This window comes from Ziziphus jujuba, chromosome 12 (assembly GCF_031755915.1).
Source record: "Ziziphus jujuba cultivar Dongzao chromosome 12, ASM3175591v1".
NCBI classification, from domain to species: Eukaryota; Viridiplantae; Streptophyta; class Magnoliopsida; order Rosales; family Rhamnaceae; genus Ziziphus; species Ziziphus jujuba.
Genome location: NC_083390.1, coordinates 15,869,580 through 15,888,854, shown reverse-complemented (window position 1 = coordinate 15,888,854; position 19,275 = coordinate 15,869,580). Strand labels below are relative to the sequence as shown.

At 30.6% G+C, this 19,275-nt stretch overlaps 3 protein-coding genes and 1 long non-coding RNA gene across 14 annotated transcripts; 3 read left to right on the top strand and 1 right to left on the bottom strand.

The window, feature by feature from the left end:
• The first annotated feature begins 544 nt into the window (after positions 1 to 544).
• LOC107429036 (uncharacterized) lies at positions 545 to 4,062 on the top strand. 3 transcript variants are annotated; one of them, XM_016039664.4, is made up of 4 exons: positions 547 to 1,150; positions 1,815 to 2,727; positions 3,024 to 3,206; positions 3,453 to 4,059. In XM_016039664.4, exons 2-4 carry the CDS (start codon positions 1,817 to 1,819, stop codon positions 3,706 to 3,708), a joined length of 1,350 nt encoding a protein of 449 aa, XP_015895150.4. In that variant the 5' UTR covers positions 547 to 1,150; positions 1,815 to 1,816; the 3' UTR covers positions 3,709 to 4,059. The 3 variants fall into 3 exon arrangements, with proteins under 3 accessions (XP_060669578.1, XP_015895150.4, XP_048318861.2); XM_048462904.2 differs by having other exon boundaries at positions 547 to 2,727; positions 3,453 to 4,060; XM_060813595.1 differs by lacking the exon at positions 3,024 to 3,206 and having other exon boundaries at positions 545 to 2,727; positions 3,453 to 4,062.
• Positions 4,063 to 9,438: 5,376 nt separating this feature from the next.
• LOC107429067 (magnesium transporter MRS2-5) lies at positions 9,439 to 13,481 on the top strand. Of its 9 annotated transcripts, none has more exons than XM_025078478.3 (8): positions 9,440 to 9,604; positions 10,426 to 10,472; positions 10,689 to 11,179; positions 11,414 to 11,484; positions 12,234 to 12,362; positions 12,444 to 12,788; positions 13,036 to 13,083; positions 13,196 to 13,481. In XM_025078478.3, the coding sequence occupies exons 3-8, from the start codon at positions 10,744 to 10,746 to the stop codon at positions 13,424 to 13,426; spliced, it is 1,260 nt and encodes a 419-aa protein (XP_024934246.1). In that variant the 5' UTR covers positions 9,440 to 9,604; positions 10,426 to 10,472; positions 10,689 to 10,743; the 3' UTR covers positions 13,427 to 13,481. The 9 variants fall into 9 exon arrangements, with proteins under 9 accessions (XP_060669431.1, XP_024934246.1, XP_024934245.1 ...); XM_025078477.3 differs by having other exon boundaries at positions 10,426 to 10,523; XM_016039717.4 differs by having other exon boundaries at positions 10,426 to 10,552.
• LOC112493202 (uncharacterized) lies at positions 13,359 to 17,992 on the bottom strand. Its single transcript, XM_025078475.3, has 3 exons — positions 16,674 to 17,992; positions 15,720 to 16,144; positions 13,359 to 15,108 (listed from the first exon to the last, which is right to left on the bottom strand). Exons 1-3 carry the CDS (start codon positions 17,380 to 17,382, stop codon positions 14,281 to 14,283), a joined length of 1,962 nt encoding a protein of 653 aa, XP_024934243.3. The 5' UTR covers positions 17,383 to 17,992; the 3' UTR covers positions 13,359 to 14,280.
• LOC125418603 (uncharacterized) lies at positions 15,849 to 16,349 on the top strand. Its single transcript, XR_007237573.2, has 2 exons — positions 15,849 to 15,963; positions 16,076 to 16,349. It is a non-coding gene; the product is annotated as an uncharacterized LOC125418603 (long non-coding RNA).
• Positions 17,993 to 19,275: the final 1,283 nt, after the last annotated feature.

Sequence of the window (19,275 nt, the reverse complement as noted above, 5' to 3'; positions counted from 1 at the left end):
TATATTTCACCTCTACACTTAGAAAAGTGTTATATTGCCCCTAAACAATTGATTTTATGCCATTTTTGTACAATTTTTCATTCTTTTAAAATAAGTTTAGCAAAATTACATTATAAATATCAGTTGAAAATGAAATAAAACAGAATAAAATTATTTTTCAATAAAATTACATTAATTATATATAAAACTCATTTATCAAAAATACATAATTTCACTAAAATGATAAAAAATAATCGTTTAAAGGGATTATAATATATGTATGTATATATTTAATACGGGTTATAAAGTGTAGAAAATGTAATAATTGATAAAGGCAAAGTGCGTTTAATCCTAATTTGTTTTCGAGGTGGCAATATACATATACATATAAATAAATCAAGACCACTTTTCCAAAAAAAAAAAAATAAATAAATAAAGACCAGAGACGACACCGTTTCTATATGTCCAACTGATGTATGAAAGTGGTTAAAGTTGGCGCGAAACGTAGTCATGGTTAGTTACAGAGCAAAGCCACAATAAAAAAGGCGAAAACATCGGAAGACCTTCCATGATCAGATGTTCCAATACAAACCCACCCTTTCGTACTCACTTCGCACGTCCATATTATTTCCTATTACAATTAGTCTATATATACACCTATATGAAATTTATATATATACATATCCTAGGCCACCAAAAATATATGTATATATATATATATATCCAAATTAAGAAAATCAACGAAATCAAGAAGCTGTACTCAATGCTAGTTTCTTATTAGTTGTTTTACGCGTTTTTTATGAGTTTTTTGGTTCTAATTTCCTTTTTAAACCAAAGAGGCTCCATTTACCCTGAATTTTAGGGTTTAACAGTTATAGTTATTATTAGTATTATTTTGTTCTTTGAGTAAGAAAATTTGATTCGATTTATGAACCAAAAAAAGTTTAAGTTTTCTTTTCTTTCTTTTTTCTTTTTTTTTTTTTTTCCGTGGAAGATTCATTTTTTGTTCATTTTTTTGAAAGAGATTCATGAATTGAGATTAAATAAAGTTGCCAATTGCCGGAGCCGCTCGCCGGAGCCATTTCCGACGTGTTTGTTTTAGCGGCCAGGCATGAGATAATTTCGAATTTTGGGAATCAAGGGCTTTTTATTTTCATGATTCAGCCTTAAGGTAGTTTTTTTTTTTTTTTTGGGAGCCATTATCGTTGGTTGTAAATGTACACCCCATCTAAATTTGTAAATTAAAATCGAATTGAAAGCATTTGGAAATAACATTGGGTGGGATTTTATATATGATTTATGTTAATAGTAGATGAAATTTCAAGCCTTTGGAAATGGACATTGGGAAGTATTAATAATATTGTCATTTATTATTTTTTTTCTTCTTCTTATAGTTTTGAAGAGGTTCATTTTATATGAAATTATATTGTGAATTCATTTTTATTTTATTTTATTTATAATTGCTTCATTCTTAATATTTTGATTTCAAGAGTTTTAAACCCACCCATTTCTCTCTATTTGTTTAGGACAAGAAAATGACATTCATTTGTGTTGTGATTGCTTATTTATGTCTATTTAGAAGATGAAACAGAGATGTTATATCGAGCTTTACTATCTATTAGACATCATGAATTTCACCATTAACTAATCTGTTCATTTTGAAACTGTATGCTCCTATTTCTAGATGCATGAAATCTGTTTGATGAAATGTTTCTACTGCACAAGCAATCAACTCACAAATCTATGTTCCTTTCCTCAATTTTTCCATCCCACAATGCATAAAGTGATATGTGACATTTGACAAATCTGAGTCCTCTTAACTGGGCATGTTTCAGATATGGACTTGGAACATGGGAATGAAAGCAGTGTGAATTCAGGAACTCTTCTTTATGGGGCCGGAACCAGTGTGAATTCGAGTGGGAGCAGTAAAAATTTCGAGGTTCTTGATGGGTGTGACAGAAATAAATTCCCAATACATAAAGATGCTATTGCTAATGAAGACAATATAGTTGTAGGATCTTCAAGTGCCTCACCTTTCTCATTATCAGATTCCTCAATTGATCTCTTACAGTTGAACAAAAGTGAAGATATCAGTTCAATACCACGTGTCGCTTCCCTCAATGAACAAAACGGTGATGCTCAAACACCAGATAAGTATGAAGAAAGCAGTTTTCTTGATAACAGCTTGTCTAAATCAGAAGAATATGAGCACAGCTCTATGGCTTCCACATTGACATTTCAAGCTTCAGATGTCGCCCAAGATTCCATGAAACATTTTATATCATTAACAGAATCCCCTCCAATCCAAACAATGGAAAGGTCAGAATATGATCCTATGAGGATTCCATCCTCCGTGTTCGAAGGAAATAAATCCACAACACCAATGGAATGGAGTGTTGCTTCGAACGAGTCGCTGTTTAGCATTCATTTAGGCAACAATAGTTTCACCAAAGAACGTTTAGTAATGTTAGGTGGCATGTCTGGGGAACTGACCAAATCAGGTGAGTTACTCATGTTTAGTTCAACCCCTCCAGCTCCATTGATGGATATTGAGAAAAGGAATTGTGAAGAAGAGAAGGATTCTGGAGCTGAAGAAGTGACTGTTAAAATCAACAAGGATGCAGAAACAGAATGTACAGAAGATCCAAGTTTGAGGATAGCACCCACAGCAGTTTCCTCAATCTCTTCAACCCTATCCCGTCGTGCTGATGGAAGTGTAACCAGCACACGCTCTTTTGCCTTCCCGGTGTAAGTCTATAATCATCATTTTGAGAGTTAGCCTTTCCATATTTGCATAAATATACTATGTGTACATATATATATATATATATATATATATGGTCTACATGAGGTTATATGAATCCATCTACATGAGCTTTGTTCAACAATTTAATGTTGCATATCTAGAAGTAGCCAAGTAGGAATCAAACTAATTTTTGTCAATGTAACATGAACAAAATACATGTATGCATATCTTTGGTGTGGAAATTCCTAAAAATCAAAACACTTAAGACTATGAAGAAAATACCATTTGTCTGTTGCAGAAAAAAGAAGAAGTGTGAGTGGAAGTGTGAATGGAAGTGTACATGGACATCGTGCTACTGTTGTAATTGTAGCAAGGCGTTCTGCTTTATGAGGCCACTTTGCTACCGTCCGAGATGTAGCTGGGCGTTCTGCTATAGTTGGAACTGTAGCCTAAAAAGATGTTGTTGTCATTCTCATTCCATGTATGCTTCTTTCTCTTTTAACTACATTTAGCCATTGGACCTGCATTGTTTGAAACAACTATTAACCTTTTTCTTGTGTAACCAAATATATCTACAGTTTATTTATTTATTTATTTTTTTGGTTTGTCACCTGTTTGTGCATTGAGATGTTGTAATGCTATGTAATTGTTGCAGTAGTAGTATGCTCTAGATGGACAATAGAACTATACAAATGATAATAATTTAATTCGTTTTCCATTATTGCAGGATGTCAGAAGAGTTGAGAATTGATTCTGAGAAGGTAGAATCTGAGGTTTGTCCAAAAGAAAAGAAGGTAGATTCTGAGGGGCAGCATTTGGAGACGCCAAAGCCAACTCCCACTGCCAACCATTGCTGTCCTGTCTTGTCTTGGTTCTCATGGTGTTGTTCTTGTCATTCTTGTTGTTCGTGTCATTCTTGTTCTTGTCATTCTTGTTCTTGTCATTCTTGTTATTCTTGTCATACTTGTCGTTCTTGCTGTTGAAAAAGTTAGGTCTTAGAGATCTATACAAGACTTGTTGCAAATCCACATATCAGGGTGTCCCCTCAAAATACAATGCTCATTGGTTAGCAGTTGGTCTTGATTTCCTAATTCTTTGCCAGATTTGGATGCTTCCTCTGTTTTCCTTACCTGTTTGAGCATCCAAACTTGTGAGAAAATTTACTTGAATTAGGGGGCTGATGGTGGGATCATGTGCAAAATGCTGGATGAATTTGGTGAAGAACAAGTAGGTTAATGCTTTTTTTTTTTTTTTCCTAGTTTTAACGAGGCTTTTTAACTTCTTGCAGCTGTAAATTTGAGTTGGATTTAATGATTGATTAGTTGAACTTAATAGCATCTTAGCTCTCTGAGTCATTGGCTCTGTTTCAGTTTTCATTTGGTGAAAGCCTCATTTATAAACAACAAATATGAAATCATTTTATTGAAATGTTAAAGAAAAGAAAATCAAGTTACATCCTTATAAATTATATTCTATTCAAGTGAAACAAAAAAAAAAAAAAATCCAAAGACTAACACAATTTGAAACTGTGTTTGATTTTGTATTTATGTTTCTTTTCCCTTAACTTTATAGTTAATTGAAATGGCCAACAAGTATCAAACATTTAAGATAAGTAAATTATATATAATTAAATAAAAAAATAAAAACCATCTATATTATTAAATGGTACTTTAAAAATTCGAAAAACTAGCTAATCTACTAAAATATTTATCAAGTAATCAATGCCATTAATTTATATTTAATTATAATAATCCCTCAAAGAATTCATTTATTTATATTTATTGTATATAAAAATTTTAATCAATAAAATAAAAACATTATTTTGCTATATCATTTTAATAGATATCTTTATAAACTAGTTGATACTTCTAATATTATTTAAAATTCAATATCTTCTTAAATTCCTCCTCAAGTCTCTATCTACTATTTCAAACAAAATCCAATGAACCTAACTTTTTTCTTTCTTTCTTTCTTTATTTTTTTGGGAAAAATAGTTCAATGAACCTAGCTAGTGATGGATACTTTAATTTCATGAATCTTCTCTTCTTATGAATAATAAATATTAGCTAAGAGATAATATAGCACCATTTAAAATAAAAATAAAAATCAATTCTATGACATGGACAACCTAATTAAAGACAAAAAGAAATATAATTCTTTAGTAGGCTGGTCTATCTAAATCCTTTTCACGGAGAGGTTCATACGTGTAATCTATGAGTCCGTTAGAAATGTGAGAATGGAGAGATTGATTTTAACAATTTTAGGTCCAATCAAATTACATTAAACTATTTCAAATTTAGTTTATTATAATTGGAAAATTTCAAATAATCTAATTGAATCTCGACTATCCCATAAATAAAAAAAATAAAAAAATAAAAAAAATCCTAAGCTTCAATCTAATGTTACATTTTTCCGAGATAAAAAATATAGAGTTGGAGCTATTGAATAATTTTCAGCACTAACCCTAAGATAAAATTTCAAATAACTCTATCTCCAATTATAACCATGGTTTCAAATAATTTAAAAACAATATCTTTCGTTAATCGATTCCCATCAATAATTTGAAAAAATGAAACCATGTTGTTGAAAAAAATAATGACCATGGTAACATGGTTAATCGTTTATGTCACATGATTTGAAAAAATGCCAAATTTATATAATAATAATAACAATAATAAAGAAATACGTTATATATTAAAAAAATCTATTGTATTTTATTAAATCAAGAAAAAATAGCACATACACTTGTTTTTTCCCCCCAAAAATGTTTTATTATTTAAACAAATTAATTTTCCTATTTTTTTTTTTTTTTTTGTGCTGAAAAATACCCTTCAAAACTAGGTTATGGTACCCAAATAATTAACTTTAGTATTTAACTTTGATTTTTATCTTTTACAAGAGATAATTGAATTTTGTTTTGTAATAATTTACTTTTAATATGATTCCAAATTATTTTTTGTAACATCCGTCTCCACTGGCGGATTTAGCCTGAGGATGCATAATTTAGGAGTTTTTTCAAATACTGAAGTTAACTATTTTTAAAAGGCTTCGACATTATAAGAATGACTAGTATTACATTTGAAGCATCTTCTGATCCACACTTGGATGCTATGGAACTGGACATCAAGTAGTTTGTCACTCTTAAAAGGCTTCGGCATTATGAGAATGATTATTATTACATTTGAACCATCTCCTGATCCACACCCGGATGATGTAGGATTGGACACCAGATAGCCTGTCATCTCCATTAGCGTATCTGTAATTCTCTACCGATATTGTCCCTAATTTAGCCACCAAACATGATATGGGATTCTTAGTTCAAGCTTCCTAAGAAGTCACCCATTATAGAATTACTCTTATTTGAGCATACTTAATTTCGAAGTTCTTTTGAACCCTAAAGCCAATCTATCTGAAAAAATCTTGGCATTATGAGAATAACTATTATTACATTTCAATCATCCCCTGAGATTGAACACCAGATAATCTGCTAGTGTCTTGGACCCACCCACACTGGTTGTCCCCTTTTAGGGCTTAACTTTCTTGTTGGCACATTTCTGGCCGAGTATAGACTATGGTACCATTTGTAACACCTCGTCTCTACTGATGAATCTATCATTGTCTGTTGATATTGTTCATAATTTAGTCATCACACTCAATATGAGCATTTATAACACCCAATTTCTATTAGCCAACCTATCACTCTCTGTGATATTGTCCCCAATTTAGCCACCGCACTTGGTATAGAGTTTTTATTCAAAGTTTTCCTTTGTCCCCTAATTTAGCCATCGCATTCGGCATGGAATTTTTTATCCAAAGTTTCCGAGGAGGTCACTCATTTTAGAATTGCTCTTACTTGAGAGCGTTGAACTTCTAAGTTCTTTCAAACCCTGAAGCCAACTACTATAAAAAAGTTCCAACATTATTAGAGTGACTGTTATTATATTTGAACCGTTCCTTAATTTACACAAGACGATATGGGATTAGATATTAGGTGGTCTGTCACTGCCTTGCATCCATCTACACTAGTTGTCATATTTTTTTGCAATATTTATTTATTATGGGTGTCACTAATTTTGTTGGTTCATTTTCTTTGTATTTCTTAATTCTTATATGTTAATAATTAATTTAGTTATCAAAACATTATTTTTCTAAGATTTACATGAAATATTTTGTAAAGATTATTATAGATTGTTTTTATTTATAAGTAATAATAATTATTTAAAAACCTAAATTATTTTTCAGTTAAGATTTGATTCTACTTATGTTTAAATTATACATATATTTGATTATACTAGATTTATATATTATCACATAATATTTTCACTCAACAAAAATTATAATGTTCTTAAATATTATTTTTTGCATTATATAATTTTCACAAGGTTATCATACCATATTGATTATAAGTGAGTTTACCACAATATATATATATATATATATATATATATATTGATTATAAGCGAATTCTATTATATTAATTTATAATTTTATAATGTAATCATTTATAATGTATATGAAATTATAATTTTACTACTAGATTATATAAATCTTAAATGCAACTTTTAATGTGTCTAACTATTTATAAGTATTTTTACTACTAGATTATATAAATCTTAAATGCAACTTTTAATGTGTCTAACTATTTATAAGTACATAATAAAAAAAAAAATGGGCTGTGGAAAATTCGAATGTAGTAAAATATGAAAATAATGAAGAAATAAAATTAAGAAAGTAAAAAAATTTATGGTAATGATTTAGTAAATGATAATAAACATAATGATGTATATAATATTAATTTTATTAGTAAAAATAAGTCATATTTTATTTTTTATTTTTAAGGATATTTAAGTCAATTTATTATCCCATGTGGGAAAGATAATTTTTTTTATCTTTACATGTATAAACTATTTTTGAGAACATATTTTATATATATATATATATATAACAAATAAAAGTTAATTTCATATATCTCTTTAAAGTTTGACTTAGGTATAATCTAATGTGTTTAGTTTTAAAAATATTGTCAATTTCTTTTCAAATTTTAAATACTCATATTCTCACTTATTATTTTATTTACACATTTCAAAATATTATTATCTATACTTTTTTTTTAAAAAAAAATGCTAATTGTAAGTTTTAAAACTTAAAAGATTAAAATGAAACTATAATATTATCTATATCTTCTGAAAAAAATGTTAATTGTAATTTTTAAAACTTAAAAGATTAAAATGAAATTAATATAAAATTTAAGGATCCATATGAAATATTCCCAAACTATAATGCATACACAATGCAACAATAATTGTCAAAATTTCACAAAATAAAATAATAATAATAATAATTGTCCAACGTCTACCACAAAAAAAAAAAAAAAAACAATAATTGCGGGGCAACAACCAAAATCCGAATGATCAAATCATATATTCCACTTTCGATCAAAAAGAACAAAGTTATATATTCCATCGTATAATTGACATAAATTTGTTCACATTCTAGACATTAAATTTAATAATTATATTACTAGAACCCTAGTAATTAAATTATAATCTTATGTGCATTGTACAATATTCATTCAAAAAGTCACCATAAATTTTAAACAATTAGAATTTTCTTGCAAATTTAATTAATCAAATAAATTTATAAATTTTAAGTTTAGTTATAGTCATTAGATTAATTTGACTATTTATTACAAAGAAAGAAAATGAATAAAGTTAACAAAGGGATAAAATTGAGAGGAAACAAGATATTAAATGTAGATTTTTTTTTTCCTTATTTTGCTCCTTTTTTTGCCTATGCACTATGAACTATGAAACTAGCAATTTAGATATTATATATCTATATATATATATATATATATATATATATATATATATATTTTATGGTCAGGATCGATTGAACGGAGTTTCATGCGAATCAGGAACAAAACTGATGTTTTGTTTTATGTAGCGTTTGCTTGTCTCCTGAGAAAAAAACTGATATTTTTTTCTTGTGTAGCGTTTTTTTTCGAGGATCTGCATACAATTCCATCCAGATGGTCTTAACTATAGAAAGACTCTATATATATATATATATATATATATATATATATATATATATTTCAATTTTATAATGTTGGAGGGATTTGAATTCACACATTAATTAAAATGTCAGAATTGCACTTGTTTTCAACTCCATCAACATTATAATCTAAGTAAAAAGAAAAATTTTGTGATTTGAACAATTTTCAGTTTACCTTTTGTTTTTTTTTTATTTAATTCAAATTGTTTCTTTCTTTTTTTTAATATTTAAAACAACGCCAACAAAAAAAAAATAAGAACAAGAAATAAAAGAAAAATCTACTAGGATAGATATAGATAGGTTATACCCTACTAAAATAGAAAGATAGATGACAAAGTAGCAAACCCAGGTTTTTTTTTTTAATTTAAAAAAAAAAAAGAAGAAAACAAAAAAGAATTCAACTAAAGAATAAATAAAAATGAAAAGTAGTAACTCAAATGAAAACAAAACTGTCTAAAAGCAAGCCAAAAAAACATAGTAAAAATAGTAATATGGCACTAAATTTTCGTTATTAATTTTAAATATAACAATATATTAACAGTTTAATTAAATTTTGTTAAAAAAAAAAATTTAATTAATTAATATAATATTTTATAGATATTTAAAAGTCGTTGGACAAATTTAATAACTCTCTCTCTCTCTCTCTCTATATATACCATACTCTATTAGTATTGAAGAAAAAATCATCCAAACAAGGCAAAGAAGAAAATACACCATAATAGATCAGAAAATAATAATAATAATAATTCTAAGGTGGCACCGGGTTCCGTTAGGCAGTGAACTCTCTCCCAGCTTCAATTATCGAGCATTTACCACTCTCAGGTCTGAGAATTCTCTTGCTACTTTCGCCAAGTTAGCTTTTTTCCTTTTTAGGCATTGTTTGCTTTATAAATTTCTTTGTTATTTGATTTATATATATATATATATATTTATTCTTGAATGCGATTCTCTGATTTGGTTAATGGGTTCTCTGTGGTTGGTGGTTTGTTTTTTTCTTTTTCATGGTCATCTTTCGTGGAAATTAAGGTCTTAATATATTGGGGTTGATGTTGTCACGCCTAAGTTTTTCTGTATTGTTTCCGCTGTTGAGATGGTTGATTTATGAATTTTCTATATTTGGGACAATGGGTCATGAATTTTGGGTGTCTTGACCTTAATTTTGCTTTGAAAAATCGAAATTTTCATATAAATTTAATATGGGTAGGATTTGTTCGACTAGAAATTTCGTTTTTTTTTTTTTTTTAAGTTGCTGCGGAATTTAGCAGGTTTCTAGTTGTGAATGTATTGGCCAATTTGTTTATTATGATTTATGTAAGTGCTGAATTTCAGTCTTCAATCTTATGTTTTGAGATCTGTGATTGAGGTTTCCCATTTTGCTTTTAAAAAACTGAAAAATTTCAACTTAGATTTAAGAGGGGTGGTTTTGTTCAATGTTGTCTAAAAAAGGAAGATTCTAATTTTGAAAGCTCCATTACTTCCTGTCTTTGCAGCTTATTAGCTAGAGCTTTTTATGCTTTTTTTCTATAACTCAAAATTGAATTGCTTTCTCTTTTGAATGCATTTATTTCTAGTCTCACTTTTCAGTTTTTTCCTTTTGAAGTGGTGAATTGACTGATTTCCTCCTATTCTATTGCGATGTTCAGGTTTGACGTTAGATATTTGACAAAGAACATGGATAGTGATGGCTGTGGTAATGTGGTTTCATATAATTGAGTTTGCAGCTTGCACATGCTAGGCCATGGTCAATCTTCAGATTCAGCTTTAGATATGGTTAAGCTAACATGGATAATGCCACTATCAGTGGCTGTGATTTCATATAATTGAGTTAGTTACCAGCTTGCACAAGAAAGGCTGTCGTTTTCATGGAGTGACATTCTGATATTATATTTAATTTGTACTGATGCAGAAGTTTTCTATGTCAAGTTCTGGATTGGCACTGGAAGCAGGGCAACCTGAATTCAATGGAAGAATCACAAACACCTTTTCTTCCTTCAGATATTTCTGAATCCATCCCTTCTCATAATGCTGGAAGGTTACATTTAGATGGGCATGGATTTCGTGGGTTGCCTTTTATTCAGGGCTTCAAGAAGAGAGGTCATGGAAGTCGTTCTTGGATAAAAATTGATGAGAATGGAAACTCGAAGGTTTTGGAGCTTGACAAGGCTGCTATTATGAGACATTGTTCTTTGCCTGCCAGAGATCTCCGGCTTTTGGATCCTTTGTTCATTTACCCTTCTACAATATTAGGAAGAGATAAGGCTATTGTAGTCAGTCTTGAACAGATCAGGTGTATAATCACAGCTCAGGAGGTTATACTGATGAATTCCTTAGATGGATGTGTTGTTGAGTATGAGTCAGAATTGTGCAAGCGCCTTCAGTCAAGCAAAGATCAATCTGGTAAAGAATCCAAATATAGATAAAAGTAATGGCCTTGACTGCCTCTAAGGGCTCGTGCTTTTAAATTTCCACTTGTTATTTTTAGTAATATCTTGTCTGTCGGAGGGAAGTCCTTTAGTTTTAGTTTATTTTTCTTCTTTTGCAAACCTACCTTAAGCTTCTTTCTTGTGTCTTTCAGTTACATACAAGGTACATATTGAATGCATTGCTAAAAGTGCGTGCAATTTGTTTCAGATGATCTGCCTTTTGAGTTTAGAGCACTGGAGTTGGCTTTGGAACTAACATGCATGTCCCTAGATGCTCAGGTTTGATTATGTGCATCAGTGCACTACTATCTGTTTGTGGTTCTGTTCAAGTTATTAAACATATATTTAAAATTATAATCCTTATAAGTCATAAATAAAACAACCATCTGGATGGAAATATAGCTTTTATTTATTTAACTGAGGTTTGGTTAAAAAAGAGAAAATCAACAAATTGTCAAGTTTCTAACAAATAAATTTTTGTTATCTGTGAAGGTTACTTCTTCTTTTGCACCTTCCCTATTCTATCGTTTCTATTACTTAGAGCTGGATTCTTGAAATCTTTTCTGCCATTCAATTTAAATTAGACTCGTATCCTCCCTTAAATCTATGTTTTTCGTATGCATTTATTTGCTTGGATAACTAACTGGAGAAGTTAGAACGGAGAGTAATTTAAGTAGAATTGTTCCCAGCTCTCAAGTATGGTTGTAAGCATGAAGTCTCATAACATCTAGTCCTCCAAGGGTGGATTTGGTCAAATGTTGGTTGAACAGAAGATTATTGCATGGTCGTAGAATGTTATGAGTGTTATGTTGCCAACTATTGTATCTTATTATTGCATGGTCATAGAAAGCTATGAGTGTTATGTTGCCAACTATTATATCTTTCTCTGCCATATGTGAATGGTGAATTATTAAATCAGATTTTGAAAAAAAGTCGAACGATTAGAATCTCAGAAAGCATATTAAGCATGAAACATCATCAACACAAATTCATTACATTAAAGAAGTTTATGGATATGATATTGGTAGGTAACAGAGCTAGAAATGGAGATATATCCTTTGCTAGATGAACTAGCATCCTCTATTAATACTCTTAACCTAGAACGTGCACGCAGACTTAAAGGTCACCTTCTTGCCTTGACACAGCGGGTTCAGAAGGTACATATGATTGATATCTAGTCAAATTTTGAGTGCCTCCATGCTTTCAATGTCTATATATGAGCCTTTGAATTTCTCCAGGTTCGTGATGAACTTGAGCATCTCATGGATGATGATGGTGACATGGCTGAGATGCATCTGACTGAGAAGAAACAACGCTCAGAGGGTTATCCTTTAAATGACCTTTGTTTTCAAAGTAATACCTCAGGTGAGGCCAAGGTACATTCAATATCTGCTCCTGTGTCCCCAGTGGGGTCCGTCAGCGGAGTGCAGAAATTGCAGAGGGCGTTTAGCACAATTGTGAGTTCAAGCAAACATGCAAGCGTAATTAGTTCATCTAATAGTGGAGAAAATATTGCACAACTGGAAATGCTGCTTGAAGCATACTTTGTCGTGATTGACAATTCTTTCAGCAAGTTGTTATCGGTATGGGATGTTTGGCTCACTTTGACGTAGTTTTCTTATTTTATTTTATTTGAAGTTGTGACTTTCGCAATGTAAATTGGAGATTATTCACAAATCAGTAAAGTTCTTCTATTTGAAAAAGGACGGTTATTAAAATATAGAAGAGGGTGATTTCTCTCCTTATGATAAAGTCTTTAGTGACCTCTAAGAATTGTCACTGTAATTTGTAAATATTACCAAATTTTGATTTCTTTTATTGGTGACGCAGCTGAAAGAATATATTGATGATACTGAAGACTTGATCAACATAAAACTGGTATGCAGTTGTTTCCAACTTCTACATTTTGTGATGCCATTTCCTTATATTTCTTTGAAGTGCAGTACATGCATGCCAAAGAATTTGAATTTTGCACTCGATGTATGAACAGGGCAATGTTCAGAACCATCTCATTCAATTTGAGTTACTACTTACAGCAGCTACCTTTGTGGCTACAATATTTGCTGCTGTAACTGGTGTGTTTGGAACGAACTTTACAGCAACTATATTTGATTATCCATCTGCTTTTACTTGGGTTCTCCTTATAACTGGTATTTTCTGTTGCTTATTGTACTCTTCTTTCCTGTTTTATTTTAGACACAAGAAGCTCTTTCCTCTGTAAATTGTACAATGCAAATCATTTATAAATGCAAACTTGAGATTTTTTTTGGGTAAAAGTCCCATAGCCATTTTATTATGCTATCTTCGACCTCCTCTCTTTGGTTTATATTTATTGTCCCCTGTAAGCAGAAGCCTGCTCAGTTGAAGAAGACATTTTTCAGGTTGTCACCTAGACCCTATAACACATTTTCATATATGATTAAGATTATGAATTTCATATAAGATTCATATTATGAAAAAGTTATAATCATAATTACTTTTTATATATTTCTATTTATTTATGTTTTTGGAAAATAAATAATTTTTCTAGTTTTCCAGCAATAATAGTCCTCTAGATCTCATTCATGCTGCATCAACTGCCTTGTCTTCTGTCTCAATTGCCGTATGTCTTATACCACTTTGGATGGAAAGTAAACGACATTTGGAAATATATATTACTATAAAAATCCAAGTGACCTCTTTCTGTTGCTTTTCTGCATTTCATAAGCTTCATATATACCTATAACATTTCATGCCTTTTAACTTTGATCAAATGGTAGAATAGGATGGTATAAAGTGGAAAGTTGGCAGTTCTTGTAGAATTGTTCTTGCTTATTCTAGGAGAGCCATAGGTTGAAGAAAATTGAAAGCTCGCTTTGTCAGAATAACACCAACTCACCATCTTATTTTCCATGATGAGAATATGGATGGAAAAATTGAACTTGGAAGACATATCTCTTTGTCAAAGAGAAAGAGGAATTAGGATTACAATATTAGACTGAACAGTGTGTTCAATTTCTGTAAACCATTAAACTGTTAATCATTATCTTTCATTCTGTATCTTTGAGTTAAAAAAATTAGATGCCTAAGACTAGACTATACAGAATACATGTATTCTTTTTCTTCTAAATGAAGAATTTTATCATCATCTATTGAACACAGAAACAATCTTTGAGCATTCAAAACTGAAGGGTGATACCCTCTTCTTGATTTCTCCACAATCTTCTTTATCAAATGCTTGTCTATCTCATCTTCATCACCTTCGTCGATATCTGCATTCTCAGCAATCTTAGATGATCTGAAGCTCCCAGGAAAGCTTTCCTCCCATGGCGTTATTTTATCATGATTTAAGAACCTTGACCATCTTTCTTCGTTGAAACCATAATGCGAAACGAAAAAGTTATCCCCTCCATTTTGGCCTTCTGATGGTTTCTTGTCAAAAGGATGTTTTACTCTGTGAATGCAGTCACGGAAACACATTGTGTCTGTTGGAGCTTCTTTGTCCATTTTAGTCATCTTGTTAGTCTCCTCATAAGCCTGGTTGGAAGAATTTAGCTCTTCTGACAAGTTGGTCGTCAAATGACAGTCCAACTCACTAACTTCTTGAATCCCAGCTGGGATATCTTCAGTAGATTGAGATCCTAATTCACTATAGGAGTTCCTCTTAGGCACTATTTTTTCTAGATCCATGGACTGAACCATTTTTTGGCTATTTTCAAGTTCTCTCTCAAGTTCCATGATACGATCTTGGAGCCTCGACTGGATGATTTCATGAAGATGAAAACTCAGCTCCCAAGGTGACACAGCATTTGCTTCACTAGTGTGACTAATAGGAGTCCTGCTTTTGCCATGGTCTAAATCCCAGTTGAGCTTGTCAAGCTTCAGATCTCCTTGAAACTCATCTTTTCCGAAGTACGAATCCACCTGCAAGGAAATTTCAGAAGACTGAAATTTAGATCCCAAGAGAAAACTCATTTTTTTCCCCCAGATTGTATATCATAAGAAGTGGAATTTTCATTGTGCTAAACATGAAGTTGGCAACATTAACCATAAGAAAAACTATTGTAACTCTTGGAAAGAAAATGGCAATTTGGTTACCGTAAACATGAGGCTCAGAATTATTATTTAATGCCAAAAGTCTGGGAGGACAAATGGGCAAAATTTATCCTTTCTAAGCATTATCATTTAAGCAAACATCAAAATTTACAACTAAAATTTTCTTTTGAACTTGTATGAAGATTATAAACAATGTGATCAAAAGTCATACAGGCAATAGAATATTAATTGAAAACCTCAGGAAAATTCACATTCATCTCGTCTACCAATGCTGCATTTGACACGCAATATCTCAATGAATCAATTAGCCATACATTCTTTGCAAACGAAATGTATAGAAGGGATAATTAATTCCCTTGGACTAAATACTTCGATTTTTCATGGATAATTTCAATATGTAGATCATACAACTATTGGAAATTCTGACATAATACAGTATCCACGCTATAGAATCTTAAAAAGATTATGTGCATAATTACCATATCATAGTGGGATGTTCTCTGCAAGCTAGATTTCTTGATGTTTAGTTCCAGCAACTCCAGCTCAGCTTCAAGCTCTGCCTCAATTTTACTCCTTTCTTCAGAGTAGTATGCCTTTATATCATCAGACTCTTTGCTACCACAATGAGCAACTTTATCTAGTTTTCTTTCAGGGGAAAATGCAGTTGATATACCATTGACCACAGAGTGTTCATATGTTCCCTGGCATTCCGAACCATCGATAGTGAGCTCCTTTACCATCAGCAAATCTTTCATCACAAGCTCCTCATTTAAATCTTCAACCAAGTTTTGAGTCTGCTTCAACTGCTCATTTAACTTGTCCATTTCTCTTTTAGTAGCAATGATGGTGGAAACCATACCAACAGTGACCCCGAGGAAGAAAAGAACCATTCCCTTGGAAGAGCCTGGCAAAAATACAAAATTTTCAGCACTAACTTCTCTATATTTAAGCCAAAAAAAAAAAAAAATTGTTTCTCTGTCTGTGTGTTGAAAAGAAAGAGATAATAAACTTGGCTATGAATTTTGGTATATTTCAGATAACTGTAAAGCTCACATCAAATTGTTATAGAATAGAAGATATTCCATAGAATCATAATGTTATACTTTCTTCTGCACTAAGTTTTTTTTTTAAAGTGAGATCTAGAATACTCAAGAGCAGATGATTGTGCTTTTTAGCAAACAATGATGGCTATCAGTCTTGTTTGGCTGAAAAGCTCCCAAAGTCTTATAAAAACAATTGTTCTTACTATATCTACGAAAAATTGAACTCTCTAAAATTGCTTGCAAAAGTTTCAAGTTTTGAAGTTGTGAAAGAAACTATATTTCAATAAAAGTACAGTAAAACAAATTCCTCTTGAGAGAAGAAAATCAAAGATCCAAAATACAAATTGGCACTGAAAAAGTTTATTAGGGGATGAAGACAAGGGATATAACCCTGTGAATGAACTGGTTCAGTGAATGCTCTTGTTGCGAAGTTGCTCCGTCTTCTATATCTCCCTCTTCTTACATTTTGCTTCCTAATTCTTGCATATTCGACTGATCTCAATCTCGTTTTATACTTTTCCAGGCCACGATGATTTTGAACCTCATCCCCATTCTCCAACAATGTCTTCTTATTGAAATTAATACTGATTCTTCTGCTTCCATCTTTGACCATCAAAGGGCTTACTGTCATTGTGCATGGTGATGAAAATGGACTATACACATAGTCTTCCATTCTAGTATGATTTCCATACAGAAACTGAGCTGTGAGACTACTACTTTCTAAGGGACTCGGTAGTTTAACAGCATAACCAGTAGAACAACTTCTATGATTTCTTCTTCCTTGAAATCTCTGTAAGTAACCACATTTTCCTGTCAAAGTCAAGTCAGAAACTAGTTCACCAGAAAGCCCATCAATCTTTTCTCTTCCATATTCAATTAATGGAGCTTGACACCCTTCACAATCTTTCCCACTTGTAGAAGCTACTTGAAATCCCAAATCAGCATTGATTTCGGTTTTCCCATGGACTGAATCCGCTGGAATTGATTTTGATGAACTTTTCCTTGAAAATAGTTTCTGCCAACACTTTGTTACATAACCAACAGCAGCTGTACCTATCCAAAAACCCATCTCTCTCTCTCTCTCTCTCTCTTTGATCATAGAAATGGTGACCCAGTAAGTCAGAATATCTTCCTTGGAAACAGAGCCTACTTTGTTTCTCAAAACCCAACAACAAAAACCCAAAAGTTTAATAGAACAATAAGATTGATGATAATCAAGGAAACCCACCCAAAAAAAAAAAAAAAAAACTCCTCCACTTCTTGAAACAATCAAGAACCCCTAAAAGAAAATTGGTTTACAGAGAAAGTGACAGAAATTATATTCCTTTTTGTTTATCAATGAAAATCGAGACATGAAATCCAATATTGAAAATGGAAGAAGTTGAAGAGGGAGTTTTATATAAAGGATATAATTAAAAATGTCAACCAAGTACCAGTGTGAGAGCAAACTGATATAACCCCAAAATCGATCAACCCAAAAAAAAAAAAAAAAAAAAAAAAAAAAACTGCTTTTTTTCTGTATGGAGTAGATGAAAGCTGAATAATTAGAAGGAAAAAAGAAAAAAAAAAAAAAAAGGAAATATTTTTGTTGTTGGTAATGAATTGATTATTGTTAATGAAGATACTGTATGGGATCGAAAAGTTAAAATTTGGCAGCGTCTATAAGAGCAGACATTTCCAGATGACAAAAATGAGGATATCCAAACAAAATCAGCCTTGATTGATTAAACTAATAATACATTGACTGCATAAGCAAAAACTTATATGATGCGACGGATTCATAAAAAATATATATTATATGGTGCAATGGATTTATTATCAAATATTTTGTATCACTGGTATGGTTTATTTCATATACATGTTTATTAAATTTACATGACAATTTTAACCAAATAAAAAAAAAATGAAATATTACATGATGATTAAAAATTATGCGAGATGATATGATATAACCTTTTTTATGCTTTTTTTTTTTTTTTTAAATCCATGAGAAGCATTTTTTTTTTTCATTGCATCTCAAAAAAAAAAAAAAAAAAAACACAAAGTTCTTTCTGTTTTTGTCATTTTTTTTCTTTTTTAATCTGTGATTGGGAAAGTATATATATATATATATATAATAAGTTTTTTATTTTTTTATTTTATAAGATGCATTCACAATGATTATTATATTATCACGATAAATAATCATGCTGTATAATTTTAAAGAGTATGAGTTCTACATGAAAAATTGTTGAATATTTGATTATGGACGTGCTTTATAATTGTGCATAAAATTTTCTTTATCATTATATTATTATTATTATTAGCACTAATTTTTCTTTGACAGGATTTGAGATTTATGACCAAAGACAACCAAATTTTTTTTTTATATTGGCGGTTGAAAAGGTAACCAAATTTATTTACTAAATTTTTTGTTTAATTGTTAAGTTTTTTTTTTTTTTCCCTTATGACATTTTTAAGATTTTATTAATGCATCAATGTAAACGTATTTCAATTTAAAAAAAGTATATCCAGTAGTCAAAGTAGTGGCATATTTGAAATTTGTAATACTATAAAGGCAATTTAATTGTTATAGCCGTCTCAATTTTGGTTGGAAATAATTCTTTTGCTGAATTGGTAGGAAAAACTTTAGGTAAGCAGAAGAGCACTAACCTATGAGAATTATACTTGGAAGTTGAGTGGTAGGGTATTAGTTGGAAAATTTAATTATATTTATTTTGTTTTTATTCATGTGAAAAATAAAAAAGGAAGTGGAAAGTAATTTTTAATAATGGGCAAACAAGGATTTATAATCTGTCCCTAAAAATAAACTAACTAAAGATTTAGGATAACAAGAAATCACAATAATTGTATTGATTTTTTCACCATATATATTTTTAATAGTAAATTTAGAATATTTCCTTTTATAGCAAGATTACACAATAGAAGGTTTGCCTTTGTATTCCCTAATTTTTTTTGGTCCTTATCCACAATTTTGGCAGTGACTTTATTC